Source organism: Carassius auratus, unplaced genomic scaffold (genome assembly GCF_003368295.1).
Source record: "Carassius auratus strain Wakin unplaced genomic scaffold, ASM336829v1 scaf_tig00040428, whole genome shotgun sequence".
Classification (NCBI taxonomy): domain Eukaryota; kingdom Metazoa; phylum Chordata; class Actinopteri; order Cypriniformes; family Cyprinidae; genus Carassius; species Carassius auratus.
In genome coordinates this window covers 54,601-80,369 of record NW_020526592.1, presented here as the reverse complement: position 1 = coordinate 80,369, position 25,769 = coordinate 54,601, and the positions used below count along the sequence as shown (strand labels likewise).

The 25,769-nt window shown below is 37.4% G+C and overlaps 2 protein-coding genes across 4 annotated transcripts in view; both read left to right on the top strand.

Moving 5' to 3' along the window:
• Positions 1–824: 824 nt before the first annotated feature.
• Positions 825–19,995, top strand: LOC113084674 (regulator of telomere elongation helicase 1-like). 3 transcript variants are annotated; one of them, XM_026254930.1, is made up of 11 exons: positions 825–978; positions 1,065–1,178; positions 2,306–2,346; positions 2,435–2,520; positions 2,861–2,938; positions 3,049–3,126; positions 3,219–3,324; positions 4,737–4,885; positions 5,491–5,555; positions 6,070–6,259; positions 19,944–19,995. In XM_026254930.1, the coding sequence occupies exons 1-10, from the start codon at positions 887–889 to the stop codon at positions 6,122–6,124; spliced, it is 864 nt and encodes a 287-aa protein (XP_026110715.1). In that variant the 5' UTR covers positions 825–886; the 3' UTR covers positions 6,125–6,259; positions 19,944–19,995. The 3 variants fall into 3 exon arrangements, with proteins under 3 accessions (XP_026110715.1, XP_026110714.1, XP_026110717.1); XM_026254929.1 differs by having other exon boundaries at positions 5,461–5,555; XM_026254932.1 differs by lacking the exons at positions 5,491–5,555; positions 6,070–6,259; positions 19,944–19,995 and adding exons at positions 3,774–3,889; positions 3,975–4,098; positions 4,199–4,370 and having other exon boundaries at positions 4,737–4,867.
• Positions 19,996–21,961: 1,966 nt separating this feature from the next.
• Positions 21,962–25,769, top strand: part of LOC113084673 (cytoplasmic polyadenylation element-binding protein 1-like) — a 28,315-nt gene continuing 24,507 nt past the window's right edge. The window contains exons 1-3 of the mRNA XM_026254928.1: positions 21,962–22,170; positions 22,674–22,779; positions 23,462–23,659. Of these exons, the coding sequence (XP_026110713.1) occupies positions 22,156–22,170; positions 22,674–22,779; positions 23,462–23,659 (319 nt within the window). The 5' untranslated portion in view covers positions 21,962–22,155. The remainder of the gene's footprint in view (positions 22,171–22,673; positions 22,780–23,461; positions 23,660–25,769) is intronic.

Genomic DNA, 25,769 nt, shown 5'->3' with positions numbered 1-25,769 from the left:
AGGTGTGTGTGCAACGGTGGAGCATACATTGGCGGTGGGCTGTCAGGTTCTCGCGTGCGTTTGGGGGGGTTGTAGTACTCATAAAATTTCTTCAAGGTTGGCAGGTATGATATTGTTACAAAATATTTTTTATTCAAATAAATGCAATCAAAATCAAAGAATCCTGAAAAAGGATTTCCATCCACATATTATTATAATAACTGTAAACATTGATCATAAATCATCATATTTTCATGATTTCAGAAGGATCATGTGACACTGAAGAGTAATGATGCTGAAAATTCAGCTTTGATCACAGGAATAATTACTGGATTAATGTCTGTTTAAAATAAACGCATTGAAATGTGCTTTTCTACTGTGTTTTTTGATCAAATAAATGCAGCCTTGTTGAACAAAAGACTTACTGACCCTAACAAAAATCTTACTGACCCTAAACTTGTGCATGTTGTAGTGTATGTCAGACGATAGTTCCTTTAGTTCCTTTAATACTCGTCTGTCATCCTGTCAAACCTTGTTTTGTTATTTTCATTTAATATTGTGAAGCTGCTTTGGTACAATCTGTTTTGTGAAAAGCGCTATACAGATATACTGGACTTGATTTGACCAATTCCTTACTGTAAATGTCTTGAAAAAAAAACTAAGACCTAATCATGGCTTAATCTGAGCCCTCTCTGCAAACCCAGGCTATAATGTGTATTATTGCTTCAATATTACATGTTTTGGTCACCTTGGTGGTGCACATGAAAACCCCTTCCACAGTGAAATGCTGAAAAAAAATGATATTGCTCGTCAAACTTGTATGCCAAAGCAAGGAAAGATTGAAATGGTATGAGTATATTTTATAGGGAATGTGCTGAGTTACTGGTGTTTTTCTCCGGGGTTCAGCATGCAGGAGCTGCTCGGACAGGGAGTACGCAGCATCATTCTGACCAGTGGAACTCTCTCGCCGCTCTCATCCTTCACCTGTGAAATGAAAATGTTTGTGCTCTTCTCTTCTAGCTGTCCCTGCCGAGGTTTATGAGTTGATGCAGGTAGGATACTAATTCTCTGCTGATTTTCTGCAGTCATTTCCCTGTATCCTTGGAGAATCTTCATGTCATCCAGCCTGATCAGATTTCCGCCAGTATCATTGAAAAAGGTCCGGACGGCGTGAAGTTGAGCACAGCCTTTGACAGGAGGTGAGTGTTTCAAGTAGTGTAGTGTATCAAGGGCTGTTTAGTCACATCAACACCCTCTGTTTTATACTGTCATTTATTATTCACCCACTTTCTATTTCAAACCCAGGTGCTATTATTTTGATCTGAGAAATTTAATTTATATTTGACCATAGGCTGTCAAGGTCCAAAAAGTACCATAGAAGAAGTTTATATCAGTGGTTCTCTACTGCTTTGGCCATGGGATCCACGTTCTCCCATGGTCATTAAACCCGTGACCCAATTTTTGTAAGAATTTTACATAAAAAAAATTCCATCAGACTTTACTTAACCTGCACATTAATTTTAAGGATATGACTAATACTGATGAATAAAAAGTAGCCTATAAGGTAAGGCTGTTTAATAGCAGTTTTAAAATAGTTTTTGTTAAAGGGTTATTTCACCCCAAATTTTTGGGGGAACCATCCCTTAAATACAATAAAGTTAGTAAGTTGGTGTGAGCCACCACAGTCATTTAGCAATATACACAATGACACAAAGTAGAAAATAAAGTGGCATTTTGGGGTAACAGAAACAAGTTACCATAATAAAAATACAAAAATAGCATAAACTAGCCTAAACTGTTAATGAAATGGAAACTGCTCCTGGTTTATAGAATGAACATCATAGCTGCATGCAAATCCTTCCCAGCTAACACAAGTACCAGTTACGGAATTTACTGGTACTTTTTGGTAATTTTTGTGCTTTATTTATAACCAAGTGATGTATAGTGTGTGCCACCGCAGTGCACCCTAAGAGTGCAGTGTAATGGCTGACAGGACAGGAAAGTAATTTTTTTCTGAGGTTCAAAACAAGTCAGAAAAATGGCTCCGACATACAGTAGCCTGACAACAGATACTGAAGCAGGACAACAAGTTTTTCTCAGACACGCTTTATTTAAACTGCGTCTGACAAAAGAGTCATCAGCTTTTATGCACGTCTTTCAAAATAAGTCTTGCAACAGAAAAACTAAATTACATTTCTTGTTGTTTATTTGACTGCACATCCCCACAACCTACTCACTCAGTCTTGCGACCCACGGTTTATATGACTCGGGAAAGATTAAATGTGAGCCGTTAGGAGGCTTGTAAACTGCTCTTTTGTTTTTGAAGGTTTGTTCCTGAAAACATGTCGTCTATGGGAAACACTCTTGGTAAGACTAGCACAGCAGCTGATCTTAAACTCTTATCAAGAATGATCTGATGATCAGCATGATGATATTCATATGATTGGGTTTGCAGTCAATCTGACACGGCTGGTCCCTCATGGACTGCTGGTGTTCTTCCCCTCGTATCCGGTGATGGATAAGACTCTGGAGTTCTGGAGGGTAAGTGTGTTCGGTCTGACCGTGTTAAAGATATACAGTATGTTGCTGGCGCTGACTGACCAGTTCAAATTGGAGATGATCATTTTAAGTGACGAGTTGTGATTTTGATTCAGACTGATTTCGAGAAAAAAAAAATCATGATGATTTATTGAACAGAACTAAAACAATGATTTGTTTAAAAGTTAGACAGCATGTTTCTTACTCTTGCTAGGTTTTAAAATGATTGAAATACTTTTTCTTTTCTTTTTTTTAAGTTTCTTTGTAAATTTCTGTACCTTGTTCATCTTTTGCCAACTTTAGAATTGAATTTACTATGCACCAATCGTCTTCACTCTCTCAGGCTAGTGGACATGCAGGTCGCATTGAGAAAGTGAAGCCCATGTTTGTTGAACCGAGGGGTAAAGGCACTTTTACTGAGGTAACCACTCAGTATTATTTGATATACAGAAGATACTATCAAAATGCTAGCATAGCTTGATGTGCACAAGCCCTCAGTCAGTTCTGCTCTAAAATTGGATTCATTTGCAGGTGATTGATGGCTATTATGCCAAGCTGAAAGACCCAAACTCCAGCGGAGGAAGCTTCTTCGCTGTATGTAGAGGAAAGGTGAGACTAAACATATTTGATGCAATAAAATTACTTTTATGAACCGACACCAGTAATATCAACACATTTCTTGTTTTCCATCTTTCCCCAAGGCAAGCGAAGGGTTGGATTTTGCTGACACGTACTGTCGAGGTGTTGTTGTCACTGGACTCCCCTTCCCCCCGATGATGGACCCGAGGGTGATGGACCCGAGTGAAGGTACCTGCTCTTCAAAATGCTCAACTGTGTTTCTTTTATGGAATGCAGATATTGTACCCATGTACCATTTTATGTTTCTGTTTTTATCCTTGTTTGCAAATAAAAGTTGTGGGCAGTAAATGCAAATAAATCCATAAATCACAAAATCTTAAAATCTTTTTTCAAAAGCAATGGTTTTATCAAATATGATATAATAGAAAGGAAGTCTCTTATCAGATAATACCTTTTAATAGATATTGTACAACTCCCCAATACATAGTGATTTTTATGTATTAATAATTCATTGAAAAAACAAAAGAAAATATAACATAATCTTCAAATATTTTTACAAATATTTTATTAAATAAATATTCTTATTAGTATTATTATTTTTTTTTTAAATTTTTGATGATCTTAATGATGACTAAGATCATGATGTAAAGGTTCTTATGGTCTGTGTTGTTGTTCAGGATCTGTCCGGGCAGGAGTGGTACAGACAGCAGGCCTATCGAGCTGTGAATCAAGCCATTGGCAGAGTGATCTGCCACAGAGAAGACTACGGAGCCATCTTCCTCTGTGATCACAGGTCAGCGCTAATTACTAGAACAGCAATTCCCAATTTGACTGGAGAGCATGCACTCCAATATTAATGTTCTGGAATTGTAATCCAGGTTCAGTGGCACCGAAGCCCGTAATCAGCTTCCTCCTTGGGTGAGGCCATATGTTAACATTTATGATAACTTCGGTACCATGGTCCGTGATGTGGTTCATTTCTTTCGGACGGCGCAGAAAACAGTATGTTTTTTTTCTTGTTCATCTACCCTAAAAATCTGCTATGCCCTTTTAACACTAATAGGAGCTGACATGCACATTTATTGGTTGATTTGTTTATCAGAGACCAGTTCCTGTTAGGAAAGAAAAAGCAGAGAGCAGTGAGAAGCAGGCAGACACCAGGCCGTTCAACAGAGGCTCCGGCTGTCCTCATAAGAGTGTCTGGCTCACTGACACATCTCGAAAGGCCAAACAAGTAGACTCCCACGTCCCCAGCCTAAAAAGGAAAAAATTAGGTGAGATCACCCCTATTTAACTTTTTTTTTTTTCCCTGTATTTTTTTAATGAGATCTTGGATGAATGTGATTTTCATTAAGACATACTAAGTCTTGGAAATTTATGTTGCCATTTATTCCCTAATTACTTTTATACATTAATCAATATACAAGTCAAGTAATTAAGCAATAAATTGTAATTTGGTCTTATTCTGAGACTGTTGAACCCAGCTGAACAAATGAAACATTAACATAAGATAATGCTTGGAGCTTATTCTATCATTTAACGGAAACAGAGCCCTCCGATTGGATCGTTCATAATTTGTTTTGACGCATTAATTTTGAAATTATTGAACCAAGTCAGCAAAAGTGATTGTGTTGTTTTAGAGTCAGAAGAGCAGTCTGGAAGTGATAGGGATGCCCAAATGTTCATTCAATATGAGATGGACATTGACAGAAAACCAGTCAGCCTGCTGGACGTCCCTGATGACACAACCAACAAAGTGAGGGAAGACACCATGGTTGGGGAAGAAAGGGTAAGACAAGAATTACATCGCGAAAGAGATTTTCTTAGGCCCTGTTTACAGCTGGTGCGTTTTGGTCGATCGGATCACAAGTGGATGAGGCTAAATACAGGTCTAAATGGGGTCTAAAACTTTTGACCTTGTCCACTTTCAAACACTTTTTTTCCGAACCAGTGTTACTTTCTCTCTACTGTTTATCATCTAATGAGATGTAATATAGAATGTCAGAGCAGCTCTTTTCCTAATGATGCTAATGTATACTGCCATGGTCCAAAAAAAAGTATAAAAAAGTAGTTCCATGCGAAGTTTGCTCCATTTTCCAGATCTTCTGAATTCAAGATAGCTTACTGTGAGAAAGACTTGTATAGGCACAAGACATCACATTTCTCTGAGGATTTTTTGCTGAATAAATGAGATGTATAAAACATTACCTCACAAATCATGATCAGGGACACTTTTGATCTGTTACTCAAATCTTTCTACTTTCTTCAGATAAGCTCATTGTGCAGGTCTGTAAGATTTATCACATGCTGTAACATAACTATGTGCTAATTTTCCCTTTATCTCATTTGTCTGTAACCCTGGAGGCGAGTCACTTCTCTTCTCATTCCCTCCAGCATGACAAACGTCTGGATCGTGAATCGAGAGTTGGAAAACGGAAAATTAAAGTGGTTCAACACAGGTAAGGCATCCTGACTGAAGTTTTGTGAGCTGTGTGATTTTTAGTTCCATTTGTGTATGTAGACCTCAATATGCTGTCAATAACATGACTATACAGCAACTGGATTATTTTAACAGATATTCATATTAAAAATGCATATTATTTTACAATATCAGAATGTACTATAAATATCTGTCTATATCTATCATTTATCTGTTTGTATATATATATATATATATATATATATATATATATATATATATATATATATATATATATATATATATATATTAATCTATTATTATCATTTAAAGTATTTTATTCATGTGATAGCAAAAATAAATATTCAGCATCATTACTCCAGTCTTCAGAATGATTCATTAATAAAAAAAATATATATAATAATAATAATCCCCTTGGATTGATAGTTCTTACCTTCTAATTTAGTTAGATTATCACAATAAATGGATTTGGACATTAAAAGGAACAGGCCATGTTTATTGAAGTAAATGTATTCTGTCTTCTGCTTTTTCAGAAAACAACGAATTCATGTACTGAAAAAACAGGCAATGCTATCATTGTGGAGCTGAGACGATGCCTGAGTAATGAGAACTTTAAGATCATCATGGAGGCGTTACAGTGGTACAAGACAACCGATGACCTGAGTAACTTTCTAGTTAATGTGGTTGAACCGCTCCTTCGAGACACATACGGATTGCTCAGAGGTGTGGAATCTCATCATATCCTTATTATTTTCCGCATGTTCTCTCTGTACTTATGATTCTTTACAGCCTTTAACCACTGCCTACAATGGGCTGGATTGTTCACTGGAAACCGAAAGTAACTCACTCCCGCTAAACATTTACTCTTTGAATTATTACACCCGGGAGGGAACAATACAAGTTTACACCATTATGACTAAAAGTTTGCTAAAAAGTATTATCTACTAAAGCAAGGTGCTATTTGACTCTGGTCAAGCGTAACCATAGCAGAATGGTGGGAGTGGCCTTAGATGGCAACATGCCTAGTGAATTATGGGATTTGAAGGTTTCCTACCTATTTGGCTAAAGGGAAGACAACAGAATTTTTTATTTTGTTAATCTAGTAGTATCTAGTTTTATCTTTTATCTTTTATCTTATTTAGCACTGATTAAAAAAAAAAATCATTTTTTTTTCTACTGCACAGTACAACTTATAATAATATATCTACTAACATACTTTTAAATACCTTCAATTATATTTAATTGTGACTGTATAAAAAAAAGGCAGTTAAAGGCAGGGTAGGCAGGTTTTTTTCCCCAAATTTGTTTAAACTGTCTTTATATACCAATACATAATTAAAATGTTAGTACTCTGAAAAGGAGAGTTTAAAAATCGTGTGTCTGTAGTCCTCTCGGGGCTGCAATTAAACACAGCTACTAAATATGATTGGCTGGGCGACTGTCCCTCTCTCTCGCTACCATGGCTACCACCCCTGCTGCTACAGGAGCTGCCCACATGCGCGCATCCACAAGAGGGGAAGAGGCACGCAAGCTAGGAAGAAAGTAACTAAAAATAGAGCTAAATAGTTTATAATTGTTAATTATAACTTGCAATTATAATATAATAATTCTACCGAATTTCTTTTTTTTTTTCTTTTTTTTACATAGAAATGTTCAAGCAATATGCAAACTATCAAGTAAGACATTTATACATTTTTCGAAATACATAACATTTCAAAGAATCTTTACAGAAAGACATACTGTTGTGTTTATATGGTCAAAAACATCACTGTTTTAATAGTTGGTGCTAAATGCTTTAGTCTTCATACATAGAGCAAGCAAGCCAAAGGAAACAGTGGGAAATAAAGAAAAATCTGTAAGATGCCGATACTGGAGTAAAAATACCTTTGGAGAAACCAGACTAACCAAAAACACAGAGGACCAGTTCTCGTATATTCAGTCTAAACATTTGGTACAATGTCAATGGTAGTTAACAGTGTTACTGCATTGATTCAACAGTAAGATTCAAAGCTGTAACATTGTTTTCTCCTGTGGCCCAGGTGATGCAGGCAGTGTTAGTGTGACTAGTGTTTTAGCACATCTGATCTCTTCTGGAAGCTGATTTCAACCGCGGGCAGCATACTAACTAAAGGAGGACTCAATCAATCACCTTTATTTATATAGTGCTTTAAACAAAATACATTGCGCCAAAGCACTGAACAACATTCATTTGGAAAACAGTGTCTCAATAATGCAAAATGATAGTTAAAGGCAGTTCATCATTGAATTCAGTTATGTCATCTCTGTTCAGTTGAAATAGTGTCTGTTTTAATTTGCAATCAAGTCAATGATATCGCTGTAGATGAAGTGACCCCAACTAAGCAAGCCAGAGGCGACAGCGGCAAGGAACCGAAACTCCATCGGTGACAGAATGGAGAAAAAACCTTGGGAGAAACCAGGCTCAGTTGGGGGGCCAGTTCTCCTCTGACCAGACTGAACCAGTAGTTCAATTCCAGGCTGCAGCAAAGTCAGATTGTGCAGAAGAATCATCTGTTTCCTGTGGTCTTGTCCTGGTGCTCCTCTGAGACAAGGTCTTTACAGGGGATCTGTATCTGGGGCTCTAGTTGTCCTGGTCTCCGCTGTCTTTCAGGGCAGTAGAGGTCCTTTCTAGGTGCTGATCCACCATCTGGTCTGGATACGTACTGGATCCGGGCGACTGCAGTGACCCTCTGATCTGGACACAGACTGGATCTGGTGGCCACGGTGACCTCGGAACAAGAGAGAAACAGACAAATATTAGCGTAGATGCCATTCTTCTAATGATGTAGAAAGTACGGTGTTATGTGAAGTGTTCCGGTTCCAGTTTACCTAATTAATGCAGCCTAAAAATCCTTTAACGGATTTGGATATTAAAAGCATATTAGTATGTTATGTGTATGCCAGGTTAAAGAGATGGGTCTTTAATCTAGATTTAAACTGCAAGAGTGTGTCTGCCTCCCGAACAATGTTAGGTAGGTTATTCCAGAGTTTAGGCGCCAAATAGGAAAAGGATCTGCCGCCCGCAGTTGATTTTGATATTCTAGGTATTATCAAATTGCCTGAGTTTTGAGAACGTAGCGGACGTAGAGGAGTATAATATAAAAGGAGCTCATTCAAATACTGAGGTGCTAAACCATTCAGGGCTTTATAAGTAATAAGCAATATTTTAAAATCTATACGATGTTTGATAGGGAGCCAGTGCAGTGTGGACAGGACCGGGCTAATATGGTCATACTTCCTGGTTCTAGTAAGAACTCTTGCTGCTGCATTTTGGACTAGCTGTAGTTTGTTTACCAAGCGTGCAGAACAACCACCCAATAAAGCATTACAATAGTCTAACCTTGAAGTCATAAATGCATGGATTAACATTTCTGCATTTGACATTGAGAGCATAGGCCGTAATTTAGATATATTTTTGAGATGGAAAAATGCAGTTTTACAAATGCTAGAAACGTGGCTTTCTAAGGAAAGATTGCGATCAAGTAGCACACCTAGGTTCCTAACTGATGACGAAGAATTGACAGAGCAACCATCAAGTCTTAGACAGTGTTCTAGGTTATTACAAGTAGAGTTTTTAGGCCCTGTGATTAACACCTCTGTTTTTTCTGAATTTAGCAGTAAGAAATTACTCGTCATCCAATTTTTTATATCGACTATGCATTCCATTAGTTTTTCAAATTGGTGTGTTTCACCGGGCCGCGAAGAAATATAGAGCTGCGTATCATCAGCATAACAGTGAAAGCTAACACCATGTTTCCTGATGATATCTCCCAAGGGTAACATATAAAGCGTGAAGAGTAGCGGCCCTAGAACTGAGCCTTGAGGTACTCCATACTGCACTTGTGATCGATATGATACATCTTCATTCACTGCTACGAACTGATGGCGGTCATATAAGTACGATTTAAACCATGCTAATGCACTTCCACTGATGCCAACAAAGTGTTCAAGTCTATGCAAAAGAATGTTGTGGTCAATTGTGTCAAAAGCAGCACTAAGATCCAATAAAACTAATAGAGAGATACACCCACGATCAGATGATAAGAGCAGATCATTTGTAACTCTAAGGAGAGCAGTTTCAGTACTATGATACGGTCTAAATCCTGACTGGAAATCCTCACATATACCATTTTTCTCTAAGAAGGAATATAATTGTGAGGATACCACCTTTTCTAGTATCTTGGACAGAAAAGGGAGATTCGAGATTGGTCTATAATTAACTAGTTTTCTGGGGTCAAGTTGTGGCTTTTTTATGAGAGGCTTAATAACAGCCAGTTTGAAGGTTTTGGGGACATATCCTAATGACAATGAGGAATTAATAATAGTCAGAAGAGGACCTATGACTTCTGGAAGCACCTCTTTTAAGAGCTTAGATGGTATAGGGTCTAACATACATGTTCGCTGTCAAAGCAGCACACTCCCCTTGTTTTGTGTGAACCCTTGGTATTTCTAACTGACTCGATCCTAGTAATCCGTATATTCAGTGAGCATATCTGAAATATATTTCGGTCCTAGGTCATTTAGTGACTTATATATGAGTAAAAGTACTTTAAAATCAATCCTAAATGTAACTGGAAGCCAGTGTAAGGACCTGAGGACTGGTGTGATATGCTCAGATTTTCTATATATATATATATATATATATATATATATATATATATATATATATATATATATATATATATATATTATTATTATTATTATTATTTTTTTTTTTTATTTTTTTTTGGATATCGTTTTTTTTTTCTTACTAATTCTATTTCTGTTATCCCACAATCTTCTGAATTTGTGGGGTAAACGGGTTGTAGTCATCACAACTGAATTATTATTTTATAACTGGAAAAAATATCAGGCACTTAAAACAGCTACTGCCTTGGTCCTACGCGGACCTGATTTCAACCTGACCCCCACCTGCTGTTAGCATTCCATTGACTCCCATTCATTTTGGCGTCACTTTGACAGCGAACAACTTTACATCTGAGGCGTTTAAAAATTGGCTAATGACTGCGTCATAACCTGCGACTCTCTGTCGCACAGTAGAGAAATTACTGTATGGACAGGAGGAGAAGCTCGCAGACAATCTTTTACTATCTATGAGGTGATCGGGGGGACGCGGAGGCATAAAGTCAATTGAGATAATTAATCAGAATACTTCTAATTGACTTCACTTGTCTCCGTTGATTCCAATGGGGTCACTGTGTCCATTTCTTTTACTGTCTATGGATTTTGCGAGGGGACTCGACTTCTCATCACACCGGAAGTAAGAATTCAACACAATTTCTCCATTGAAAGTTGGGGTATAAGCAGAGAATGTCTAATATGGTGAGAAGTTTCACTCTCACTACACTTCCGGCTTCAGAACTGGCTGCAGTTCCACTCTGATTCCATATGAGGGCGCTCACAGGATGAGTGCAGAATGAATGGAGGTCAATGGCGGTATACCCCTCAAAATCCACTTTTCTCAGGATATAATTTTTTGTTTAGTAATTTTAATGTTGTATTTGAAAGGAGATGAAAAGAAATTACACATTTCCGGATGTTAGATTTTTTAGAGTCACTTAATTTGCTTTAAAAAGTCTTTCAAAAAGTCAATGACGTCATACACATCTTACGACCAGAGATACTGCTTTACAGCAATCCTTCAGTCACTTTGGTGCTTTCAGAGAATGTCTATGGGGTTTTCCAGAGCCGTTGGGTAACTTCTAAAAAACCCATTCAGTCTGTGGAAGGTGATTCAGTGAAGTAGTTAAAATAGTTAAAATAGAAACAAAACAATTTGTATGTAGCAATCGAGTAAGGGAAGAGTCCCCCTCCCAACAACACGTATTGTTACGCTGTTTGGTAGCCCGTTCAACCTGGCCCATTTTGGACATTAGCCAACTTGGCATTTGGCCAGCTTTCCCTCCCACGTGAACCACAGTAAATTCAGGTAGGCTTTGATAATTAACACAGTCCACATGGGTTACCTTTTTTCGTCCTTGGGAAATGAGAAATAGGACAACCCTTGCCCACTATTAGAACAATTTATCATTGCACACCTGCGAGGCTTTTTTTTCCTTTTAAAATTTGTATTGATATTTAGCACTATTGAGCGTGACATTTATTTGTGCTTTTTTAAGGTGGCAATACTATACCATATGTATCCGGTATTTCTTAACACAAGAATAACACAACAAGTACTCAAATTCAATTTATTTTCAGTGTAAATTTCACAGTACATACATTACAATAGGCAGATAAGAGTGCCAGCAACCCAAAAAAATTGCTGCTTTGAAAAGAAAAACAGTCAGGTGAAAGGGACAAATTTAGCTGTCTAGCCCCATAGACTCCCATTCATTTTGCACTCATGGCGATCGCCCTCAGTGGAACTATGGTGGAACTGCAACCAAAATTCGGTACAATAGGACTTAATAGGGAGTGGGAAGACTCTCCGTAGACGGGCTCTGGTATAAGCCATAAAAATTTAACCATACATGTTAGACTTAAAACCAGCTACGGCTGTACTAAGCGATTGTATATGCTCATATAAACGCCAAAAGTTCATTTGGCACTAACCTTGTTTTGAGATAAATGTCTTTTATTCGCAATGGGCTAGGGGCATAAAATGGCGCCGGTGAGCTTTTTTACTAATTTTTTTTATTGAACATCATTAACAACTCAAATTGGCTAGAAGGCAGTGGTTTTAGGACCCAGCCTATAGGACCCCGCTTATAGGACCCTAGTTTTTTCTGACAGCGCCACCTACCGGGGTCCTATAGGCTGGGTCCTAAAGCCGAACTGGATCAACTAAAACACTCATTTGAGATGGACGACATGGACAATCAGAATGTGAGAATTAAATTAACTTTTAATATATTACGTTTAAACGAATCAAAGTTTACATAGCCAAAGTGAGAGCTGCAACCTATGAATTAATAACTAATTACCATGAATGTAGAATTCGTTTTCTAGATGTATTAATTAATTAGAAGTTCTTATATTTTTACAAATTTGGTAAAACTGGTTTATAATACAACATTTGTGTCAGATAGTAGGCTATACTACTGTTTTTTTTATTTTGCATTTGATTTAACTATAACACTGATAAAGTACACACTCTGTTGGTCATCATCCACCATCCCCTGCATCAGATAAAAAAATAAAAAATAAAAAGTTAATTCTAAGAACGTTTACCCATGTATGTGTGCAACAGTGGCCTCATAAATTGTCTCTAAAATTTGAATCTCCAGTAACATTATTTATTATAGCTCTAATTTTTTAACAAGAAGTTTCACTGTTTAGAAGATTTGAGTTAAATTTCCAGTACCCTTTTGGCCTTTGATCTGTGTTAGCAGGTTTAAGAATAAGTTTAACCATACACTGGTCAGTTAAAGGTGCAGAAGAAACTGTAGAGCTTGGCTCCAGACAAGATCTAAATTCAGAGACCAGCCAGAAATCTAATCTAGATTTCACTGAACCATCAATCAAATGAAGGCTTGGACACAAGGGTTTTTAGTCCGCCATACATCTATTAAATTAAACACACTACAAAAGTTAAGCAATATGGCATTGTAATGATGTCTTGTATATTTTGAGGGAGATCTATCAAGCCAATTATCTATTACCATATTAAAGTCACCTCCGAAAATAAAGTTTTCAGTTGGATACCTTTTACCTAAATCCTTTACAACTCTTATAACATCATCAATCAATATTTTGTTTTGGTTTTGATTATTATATCCATATATAATTCCCAGAATCAAAAAACGATCCTCTATTTCAAAAACGCATATTATCCAATGACCACAATGACCACCTTGGTTTTCCATGGAAATTTGTTTAAAAGTATAGCAATACCTGCTGACCTATTAGAACCATGAAAAAAAAGTATTTTATCTCCACCCTGGTTTGACCATAATTTTTCATCGATGTCAACAGAATGAGTTTCTTGGAGAAGAAAGCATTGTGCCCTTTCATTTTTACAAAAAAGGAATACTGATTTCCTTTTAACAAAATCTCTTAGACCCCTAGTGTTAAGTGAAAGCGGTTCCTGCTCATTAAAGAAAATGTCTGGGGAAAGGGAACATTGGGTAGATGATGTCAGGCAGTGGCCAAAACTTACTGATAAAAGCAATTTATTGACAACAATGTAATAATGTAAAAATATGTAAGGTAATGCAATTAAGAAGTGCATTAATTGATGACAACAATAAAACCTAATGCTGTCATTACTAGCTGTATTGCTAATATTTTCACAACCTTCAAATAACTATTAGGCCATCCTTAAAAATATTCTTGTTTGCCAATACCCCGACCGACCCAATTAATTATTTTTTTCCCCTTTTAGTCCGACCGACTTGCCAATTGTAATTGCGTTAAGACCCACAGATTTTTTGTTTACTCTTCAAACAACTAATACAAATGCAATAAAATGTGAGACACACGCAATTGATGATTTTCAGACGCTCTCACGCCACACATCCATTTTCTCATGCACAGAAAAATCGCAGAGCAAATAGGACACAGAGACTGACAGACAAGACCGAGCAGGATACTTATGATAGAAAAAAAAATCTAATCTCTCAGATTCTGTCAATTTTATTACGAAATTCAAACAATAAATGCTCCTCCGCTCGACCAGGAACTCTGTGTATTCCGTATGGCCGTAAACATGGGCGGTCAATGTGCAACAAAGGTTCGTGAGTTCCACAAACTGTTTTATTCCAGGCCTGTAGTTTTGTGCTGTTGTTAAAACAGCCAACCACATAACACGCTCTTCCCGGCATCAATGGACAAAATAGCTTTTCGTACAGCTAACATCTGCTACAGCCACCTACGGGACCAACACGCTAATTCTGCTACTTCCTTAGCAGCAAGGCACGCAGTAATGGCGGCTCTGCTTTACTTCCGTGTTTTGCCGGATTACTGTATAAAGTCTGAGGTATAAATCTCAATCTGTTACCTTGAGAGGTAAATGACATGCTTTTGTCCAAAGCTCTGTCTAATCCAGAGTAACCCTGTTACCGTTGATGTAGCCCACATGTCCTCTGTAGTACACATTCTGGCCTGCCGCCCTGGCCTACTCCATCTTCGGCCATGCAGCTGCACGAGCCTCCCTGTCAGCTTTGCAAAAGTCTTGCTTGAAATGAATCCCCAGATCTTTGCAAACCTTAGAGTTTTTGGATAGCTTCCAGATGGCGTCACGGTGAAATCTCATGGTGAACTGGATAATAACCTGATGGTCTCTCCCCTCTTCTTTTCTCCCGATGCAGTGCACAGTATCAACTACCGAATCCATCGATGTGTCCCACTGCGGCCCTAATCTAGAAGGTATACTCTTGACAATGTCTCTGGTGTTTTCATTGAATTTTTCTTACAAACCATGTATTTTAAGGTTCCATCGTCTCTTGTAACGCTCCATCTCCGTGACTTTATCTTTCAGCTCCTCGTTGTCCTTTACAAGATTTGGGCATTTCTTTTTCTATCGCTTGAATCTTGAGCTTGCACTCTTTAATCTCGGCGACATTCAGATTCACTAGTCTGGTAACATTAGCCACGATGACAGAGTTTTCTCTCAGCTGGTCGCCAAATCGGTCAATTCTGGAGGTGAGCTTTTCTATAGCTTCAACAAGAGACGCGTTTGGCACTTCAGACGAATCCTGTGGGGTTTTTACCTTCGAAGGTGGCACTTCACCTTTCGTTGAAGTTGGAGGGGATGTAGGATTAATAAGGGAATTAAGATACAATACAATACAACTCAAAGGGGATTGAATTACAGTGAATAAGAACTGAATTAATATGCAAATTATTCAGCATTAATATTTAACACTTTATCAACCATTCGTCCACCGATAAATTGAAATTAGGGTATTTTATCAATTTTGGACAAAATATTATCCCGTGGCCAACAATAATAATATCATAAAATTATGATAATAGATTATGAGCAAGGTAACAGAATCTACAGAATCTACAGTTTAAGGCAGTAACTTGTAAGCACACAGCACAAGACGCTTGTATGTAAAATCAACCAAGACTTTATTGAACTACTCTAATACACACAAACTAAACTAACGAAAACACACAAACATTAATTCAAACAGTGACAGAGAAAAGTGATGTTATTAATGGAGGGTGAATGGAGTCCCAAGTGTCTAGCGTTACACACTATTTCTTGACCGCAACCTGAGAGAATCAATCTACTAGCACTTTAATCTTTGTTTTCTTAAAGGGGGGGTGAAATGCTCGTTTTCACTCAATATCCTGTTAATCTCGAGTACCTATAGAGTAGTACTGAATCCTTCATAACTCCAAAAAGTCTTTAGTTTTATTATATTTATAAGAGAAAGATAGTCTGTACAGTTTTTTTCCCGGAAAAACACGAGCGGCTGGAGGCGTGACGTGTGGGCGGAGCTAAAGAATCACGAGCGCGAGTAGGCTTTTGCATTGAGAGCATCTGGAAACTGTTACATTACCGTGAGGAAAAAAACATCATCCAAAACAAACCATGGCTAACAGTCAGATTCAGCCGTATATTTATGATCCAGAATCAGATCCAGAGGCTGAAATTTAACAAGAACAGCAGCAGCAACGACTACAGCAGGACGTCTCTATGTAGTATGTATTGAAACTCTATATATTTGCTTAGCGGCTTTGGAAAATGACTAAGTTCCACTTTATGTCGTCTTTTTTTTTAAGCTGTACATGTGGAAAGTGCAGTTTGATGACATCGCATGTTGTTTACTTGATGTGCTTATGCGCCGATAGCTAAGTTAACAACACAGAGATATTTGAAGCAGTTTTACTCACCGCCTGCGGTTCCAACACACGATCGTGACCCTTTTTCGTTGGGACTGCATTATCCTTAAGAAATAAAAGATATGCAAATCCGGCGTCAAACTGGGCCTTGTTTGTAAAACAAGCATCTTCGAAATGCAGGGAACAAACACAAACACTTGCACAACTCCGTTGATGCTCTGTAAAAATAAACTCCATCCACTTGTCCCTTAATGCTGGTTTTTTTTTTTTTTTTGGTAATCTGTGCAGGGTTGTCTTGCCCTGGCAACCAAAAACACACTTCTTTTGTGACATTTCGCTCTCGCTCTGATCGGTGAATGTCTCTGCTCTGCTCTACAGGCACGCGCGCGCTCTTCCGGGAGAAGTGCCCTTAGGACCCATATAAGGAAATTCCGCTCCATCTAACGTCACACAGACCCATACTCGAAAAAAACTTTCCGAAACTTGTGACAAACCGTACAACTTAATTTTTGAAACTTTGTCCATGTTTAGCATGGGAAACCAACTCTTTAACAGTGTAAAAAACTCAGTATGCATGAAATAGCATTTCACCCCCCCTTTAATAAGATTTGCACCAGTTTCATCTAGAATTAGGAGATATTGTGTACTTGCATTTAGATGCTCCTGTGGGCGCATTGCAATCTAAATGATCCCCCTTACCCAACGAGACTTAGGTCTCTGCAGAGCAAAAGTGGGCGTTTATCACCATATGGGAGTTTTCAAACTGCTGGGTGTTTCTAAATCATGCAGTCTTAATGATCCCCCTTACCAAACCCCACCCCTAAAGCTAACATCACTATTACATCAACCAATCATGTATCATGGTGTAAAAACACCCTGATCTGGTAACTCCAATTACATTCCTGCAGAGACCTATACTTGGCTGGAGACGGAATCTCTGGTGCTGATTGGCTGGCAGTCGGTCGATGACGCGTTCTGAGGGACAGCACTCTTTTGGGATTGGTTGGTTGGCTTTGCCGGGTGGCACTTCGTTTGCGAGACTTCCTGGATTGCGGGTTGCAATGCAACGGAGTTTCTGGAAAGTCTGGAGCGACTCTGAGAGGGTTTTCTTTGACGAAGTTCAGCGAATGATCTTACAGAAGAGTTGATGAGTTTTGAGTGAGTTTTGGTGGTTTAAAGAGTACACGCTGGACGATGGAAAGGTCAGCACAAAACATTGGCAAGAGCCAAAGTCACTGCAAGCAGGGCAAAAAGCAAAGCAAAAACTGCTTGTCATTGGGTTATAAGTGTGTCCATCTGACCCGTCCTTCTTAGTGCGGCAGCCAATCAGATATTGTCTTGGGCGGGACCTACACTCCGTTCACTGGTTCTTGCATGTAATTAGCTTAATGTCCACGTGATCGCGTGTGCCCAAACTCCTGAGAGTTTATTTAAAAGCTTTAATAAGCAAACTTAATAGTTTAAATATGGTGCATCCTACACACATCTACTTTATTTCCAAATTCTAGAAATCATTTACCCATCAAGTAGGTACCAAAATACATATACTTCCCATAGTTGAGGTGGAAGTAAATAAGGATTTAGCCGTGAAGTTTTTAACACCCAAAATTAACTTGAGTAATATAAAGCATGCATAATACAGAGAATACACATGTATGAGGCAACTTCTGGTGATTAGTTCCTATAACTGAGGTAGAAAACCCTATGAATAGGCTGTAATGAAAGTTAAACACACAGAAAGAATTCCATGGGTTATATAAAACATACATGATACTTAAGATATATGTGAGGTAAATACTGGTAATCAATTCAGCTTATTGGAAGCAATTTTGAGACCGTTGTTTATATTAAACCACAAGTGGGTTAAATTCAGTCTATTGGTTTTGGAGACACAAGTCTCTGGAATTTGTAGCTTCAGAAAAAAGGGGTGTTCCCTTGTTTAAGGTTTGTGATGATCCTGGGCCCTGGGCCTTCGTTTTTCTGATAAGGCTGTGGATTTATGCGTTGGGGTCACCACAGGGTTTCTTGACCATTTGGTCTTAAGTTTGGGGAACAAAGAGAAATCTTTTCCTGCTGTCCTGGCGTAGCTGGTATGAGATTAGACAGGCACAGAAAGGAAAGGGGGGGGTGACATCTCCTTTAGCCATCTCGGCACCATGACTGTTTTATGACACAAAAATGGTTCGATGGAGAATCGTTCAGATCTGTGGAATGCGGTGTTGGGTTCATTTAATGAAATGGACTGTTCAAGTATAATCCTACAGGGAACTTTTTCTCTTTGTCTCATCCATCTGCGCGTAACAATGGTCCGTGTTTGCTTGGCCTGAGGTAGCGCTTGATTTAACGTCTGACTTTCCGCTTTGCATTTTCTGTTAAAACTTCGATTGGGCTATAAATGTCTGGAATAAAGTGTTTCAACCCCTTATTTAAAAGTTCAGTTTACTGTTTTTTAACCTTTAAACCAATCACATTTAATTTTGAGGTAAGAATTCTGGGGCATGTGAATGAGAGCTCAGAAAATGCTGCTTGCCCGTTCCGCCATCTTGCCGAATCCCCTCGTTAGCCTATTTTTACAATAAACTGCTTCTACGGGGCCACAACGTAAGATACAAGGTAATGGGGCCTTTTATACATTTTCGTGTTTCTTTAGAAATAATGAATGGACAAATGGAGTCTTTTAAGCTTCAGATGTAAATTCGCTGTAAAAGTGACGCCAAAATGAATGGGAGTCAATGGAATGCTAACAGCAGGTGGGGGTCCGCTAGCCAATGGCGGCGCCCAGGGATGCTTCAATAAAATACAACTGTGCACAACCGGAGGCTGCAGTTTTAGCACCCCGGCTATAGGACCCTAGTTTTTTGTGACAGCACGATCTACCGAACTGGATGATATAGCAACGGTTGCAGTTTCAGGACCGCAGTTATAAGACCCAGGTGGTTTAGTTTGTACATACATAATTTGAAATACAGTTAATCTCATGAGTATTTTTATTAGATTTTATAAAATGTGTTTTTTATTCAAAATACATCAGAGGTTAAATTTAAAAAATGTACTCAAAACAAATTACAAATATATATACATTTTTAAACATCTGAAATAGTGAAGTCTTAGTTTCTTGAATTATACTGACTATATTGATTAACCTCCTTAAGTTTAACTTATTTGCTTGTTATCAGGTAAAATAAAATTGGAATCAGAGTATGCAGTCACTAAATGATATAGCCAGATATTGTAATGGTTGTAGAGAGGCAAGACAAAACTGGAGAATGATTAAAGAATGAATTTATTGACATTTATATAGAGAGTTTAACATGTTCAACTGAAAGATATATCTCTGATTTAACACTTATGAAATGTTTTTGAGCTTTTTCACATTTGGCTCCCAAACTCTGGAATAGTCGTCCTGATAAAGTTCAGGGTTCAGACACATTCTCTCTGTTTAAATTTAGATTAAAAACACATCTCTTTCGCCAAGCATTCAAATAATGCATCTCATAATTTGTGACTGCAGTTGTATCTAAACAAATGTGCTTTCTTATTCTTTCGCGTGAGTTAAATGGGTTAATTTTACTTTGTTGGAACAGCAGCTATGCTAATGATGTCTCTATTTGTTTCTCTGTTTCTGCTGGGATCTTCATCCCGTGGTAACTAGGATTTACACAAGCTCCAGTCTGGATCCAGAACACCTGAGAAGAGATGATGCTGACCCTCAGAGGACCTCAGATGATGCTAACCCTGAATCAACAAACAGAACTAGCAAATATTGCTACAAGTGTGACCGCATCATATAATAATTGCTGTTAATAATGTTCATCGTCTGGCTGACTACGTCTTGTATTGATTTTTCTGAAAAGTCGTGTCATATGCACATAAACTGACAGTAACCACTTTTAAGCTACTACTAAATATTGTAGAAACGTAATTTTCTTTAAAGTTGCTTTGTAACAGTTTGTATTGTAAAAAGCACTATACAAATAAAATTGAATTGAATTGAATTGTTCCGTGAGTTATTCATTACTGTGATTGATAACTGTAGCGATGAATGGAACAAAACATCTGCAAAGCCAATGCCAAAACAGCATTAAGTATATCTTTGCATCAGAACATCGTACAGATATGGGGGTCGGTTTATATTGGCAAGCAGCCTTGGAAGTATCATCAGTGGCAGCTTCCAAGCCACTCCCTAGCAGCAAAACAGAGTACCTTAGCAACCATTTAGTAAGTCTTATTTCTTTGCAACAGTAAATCCTATAACAGGAATTCCAATATGTTAGTCATACTAGTAGTGAATAGCTACATGCATTGGATTCCGTGATCACAGAATCACAGAAATTCCGTGGAGGGACTGGTATTAGTTATACTTTAGAGGAATTCAAATGTTCATTATATTTAATGTAGGTTTGAATAAAAGTAAAACTCATTAATTCTTCGCTTTTCTGCCTTTATTTCTGACCTGTGATCTTTTGAAACCTCAGTACACCACCTCCTCCTCCTTCCGTTCCTGTTCGCAAGTAAAACAGTCAGCAGCAGTCGTCTAGTGCTGGTCACCGTGACTACGAAGCGGTGAACCGTGAGAAGATGGTGATGCATCAGTTTAAATTTAGAAGCTTGTTAGGATATACAGTACATGGCTGAAAGTTTTTGGAAACCACCTTGTAATCCACAAGTCAGTAACCAGATAATAAATCCATCTGCTCAGACTAATCATCTGAGTGAATAATTTGCTGCTTTCTTGATTTTCCTGAAATCAATAGAAACTCTGTGCAGTGTTTATCTTTCACATTTACTGAATATAATGTCTTACATCTGATGCCTGCCCACATCCACATGACGACTGTAGATTTGTTTCCAGAAACCGCTTCAAGCTGGTTTCGAAAACATGAACTTTGTTGAACAATCCTGAACATTTTCTTATTAGTTTTAGAACAAAATCACTTTCTGTTGGTTTAGCAAAATCAAAAGCCAAGAACATCAGTATAAATTCACTGCTTTCATGTTGTAGCAACATCTCTTTTGACAGGAAATGTGTATTTTCTGTAATTGCGAATGTGTAACTACTGAATTGGGACTATGGAGTGGTGTATCTCCCAACATTCATCAGCTTCTTGTTCTCATGAAGCTCTCAGAAGAATACAGTATCTCACAATCCAGTTATTTTAGATATTTTAATGCAATCTGGAGCCATTCATGCTGTTGAATACACTGTTAGTAGTTTTTTAGACCATTTTATGATGTGCTTGATGGCATAAACCAGATATTCCTTCTCCTCTAGGTTAAAAATGAAATCCAGCTTTACCGACTCCTCTCTGTGTGACTGTGGGAAATCATGTGTTGTTTAAATATTATATCTCTATTTATTTATCATAAAGAGTTTTAAATGTCAATAAAACAGAAAGCACACTCAAATGAAGATGTCTTCTAATTTTTATTTAACTTTTATGTGTTTATATGGTTTGATATTTACACAGACAGGTGTGACCTGGGCAATTTATTTATGAAACGCAATTTCTTTTTTAGCGGTTACAAAGTAGCAAAGACTACTGGCTTTTTTCATGTTACAACATTATACAGAAATAATTGTTATAAAAAAAAATGTGTATGTTTCATTTTATCCGTGTTTTTAGTTACTGAAATATAACCCTCGTGGCAACTTCCCGTGTGACAACTAGCCCCAGCCTCCACTGTCGTTTGGTCTGTGCGCGTGACCCTGAGTTTGATTCACTAATGCTGGTGTCACGCACCGGTTTAATCCAAAATTACTGAAACGTGTTCCGTTTTGTGTCCTGGAGCAGCGACGGTCTGACCTGTTTTAAAAAGTTAAATTAGCCTGTTTTTGTCTTTTTGAGCTGCATATAGACGCTCTCATGGATTTCTGCAGGGTAAGATACGGTCATGTTCTATGTGTTTGAAAGAGCTTTTACACACACTTTCACTTTTTTAACCTAATTTTGCGTCAACTCCAAACATTAGCAGCTTTTAGCTGTGTATGATGAAAATAGTACAAACACAATGTAGGCCAACACAAACCGAGACAAATAGCAAAAGGCGGTTTGCTGAAGAATTAACAAGATGATGAGCATTAAGTATTAAATAGAGAAAAAAAGGAGTATAATTAACGTCTAAATAGAGAGCTCACTAGGTTTTAAGACAGTGTCCCTTAACACTAAGTGGAGTTTTTCAAAGTTTGCTGTCTCAAAAGTGTTTATTCATAATTTTGAGGTATAGCCACACATCCTAGCAAGCTGAATATGCATGTGCAAAAAGTAAAGTACTAGTAATGTTTCACCTTAGTTAACTAGTTGCAAGTAGATCTAAAAGAAATGTTCAGCTAATATGGCAATTCAGTCACCCTCTTGTGCATGTGCACTGTTTCTTTTAACAGAGAGAGAGAAAACACGGCAAGGCCGCTTATGGAGATCATGGACCTCAAAGGGCCTTTGGGCTGTTCACAGGAGCCAACCCGCAGAACTATTGGAAACACATCCCAGGTGAGATATAAACACACACCAACACACACACCGATGCCATCAAGTGAATGTGACACTGAAACAGGCCATAATTGCCTAATTAATAGATGTTTCTGTTCTTATTCTGAACAGTACATCACTGCCAGTTATTCCTTCATCATCTTTAATCAAAGTCATATGTCCCATTGTCCCATGTCAAGATAAACTGACAATGAGCAAACATTGTTTGTTCATGTTAGCTCGGGTCCATTAAATAATACTGAAAAGTTGAATAATTAGTTAATGTTGAAGTTAACATGAAATAAGATTAATAAATGCTTTATTGTAAAATGTTATTACTGTACAGTAATAACATACTCTGAAGCTCTGATAGTCTGATGCTTTCCTCTTCTGCTGATGTCATTGAGCCCACACAGACTATTGGAAAATGTTAACCAGTCAGCAAAAAGGTATTTAAGAATTTCTTTAGCATCCTGGTATGTAACCCACACTATTCATTATCCTTTTGCTTAAAATCAAGACCCGACCTCAGTTTTTTTTCTCATTATGTGACAGAGTTCCGCTTTTACTCAGAAATATGTTGTATTACAAATGAAAAATTAGTTTTGAATGGCAAATGACATTTTCAAAAACATCTCAAAGAACAAAACATTTTTTTTTTAGTATAATGAACTTTTATGCAACATTTATAACTCTCTCATAGATGGTTCGGGCACAGCCTGCTCTCCGCTGGTCAGCAGAATGCGGTTTGCTCCAGAGCAGCAGGATCCTCTGGCTGCCGCGCCCAGTGCTGATGAGCTCATTCGGGGCCTGCTGTCTCTGAGCTTCCCTTCCTGGAACCAGCAGCCCTGGAGCCACCCAGAGTTCCAGTGGTCGACCCAGCCCTGCTCCCAAATGCCCCGTGAGTGAACCTGTGTGACGAGAGTGATGTTTAAATGTTGAATGGCCCACTCATGTCTGTCTGTTCAAGCTACTTTCAGACACTTTTTCAGAGCTTTGTCTCGATTATCTAGGAATATATATATATATATATATATATATATATATATATATATATATATATATATATATATATATAAATAAAAAAATAAAATATTTTATACTACAAATTAAAATATAAAACATAAAATATATAAACATCCCTTTAAACAAGATACATTTACTTTAGTTGAAAAACTTTTGCAGAGAAGAGAAATAATAATTGACTTGAATATTGTTTATATTGTTAATTTACAATCAGTGTATTTTTTATATAATTTATAAAATATATATGTAATGTATTATATACTTTTATATTGTTTATATGATTTGTATATTTACTTTAAAGTGCATCATGTAAATTGAATATTCTTCATTCAAATTCATTCGTTTAAACTTTTTTATGTAAATACTTAATCCTGCACCTATAGACAGTGTTTGTATTTATTTAAAAGTATTTTTTATTATATCATAATCCTCAGATAGTGTTGTTATATTATATGGGAAAACATTGAAAAGCAGGAGGGAAATGATTAAGAAATTGTTTTTGTATTTGGTTCAGATCTTTCAAGAGCAGTTTTGATGGATTTTTCTGGAAGGTCTGAACTGTAGTAATGTCTCATATCTTGATTTCTCACTCATAACTAATCATTTTCACACCTTTCACAGAGGAAAGAATGCTGGATTCATCAGCGTTGGCTTGCATTTCTTTTTGACTTTCCCTTTAGCTTCTCTATCTCAGATTACAAGCATAAATGCATGTCCATCCATGTTTTAAATGAAAGCCATGATGTGCCTTAGGTGTGTTCTGACCCAAATCCAGTAACAGAGAGATACACACACACACACACACACACACACAGACAGACAGACAGACCAAGCAGGTTTCTGATGTCTTGCTGTCTCATCCAGCACTTCTTTCATTCATTCAGTGTTTTCACAAGAGTAGTGTTATTTTCGGACAGAATTTCAGACAGATATACACAAATGATAAACATGCCACCATATTCACCGCACTGGTGTGCGAGAAGTTGGGCAGTTTTTAAAAAGTAGCTAATACTCATATTTTATTTTTATATTTATATTTCATAAATATTTTTGTATTATTTATTGGTTTAGACATGCTACATTTCAAAACTACTGACTGTAATTTATTATTTTGTTTCTTATGTTCATCATGGCTGCATTTATTTGACAAAAATACAGTGAAAACAGTATTATTGTCAAATAATTTTACAATTGAAAATAACTGTTGTCTATTTTAATATATTTTTATAAGGAATTTATTTCTGTGATGCACAGCTGTATTTTCAGCATCATTACTCCAGTCTTCAGTGTTACATGATCTTCAGAAATCATTCTAATCTGCTGTTTTGCTGCTCAAGAAACATTTCTGATTGTTATCAATGTCGAAAACATTTGTGCTGCCTGATATTTAGGGCTGCTCCGATCCAGATCGGCCGATCATTAATGCTCATCTCGTCAGTAAAGCCGGTTCTCTAATCAGCGGTAAATTCCATCAGGTTTGTGATTTCACATAGAGCAGTTGTTACTACACAGAGCCATTGTTAACTGAGAAGATGCGCAAATAAACGCTGAAAATGACTGTGGATTTGCGCAGCTTCTCATTTAACAACGGCTCTGTGTAGTAACAGCTGCTCTATGTGAAATCACACACCTGATGGAATTTACTGCTGATTAGAGAACCGGTGTCCTGACATTTTATCCTACCCTGTCAGATTTTCCTACCCGGGTTTACTGCGCACGTGCACATCAATATCGCATCCTTTTGTCTCTGTAAGGGTAGGTTTAGGGTTGGGGTAGGTGTAGACTTTAATAAAAACGCAATCTAATTGGTAGAAAATAATATTTATTGTTGGTTTCCTGAAGCTGTATCCCTTCTAGCTACAACCGCGAATATAACACATAATTACTGTATTTGCAGTACTGTAAGGGTATGATTAGGGTTGTGGTAGGTGTAGACGTTAATAAACCATAACTTTACAGTAGCAGTTTTCGTTGTGGAATTGTAC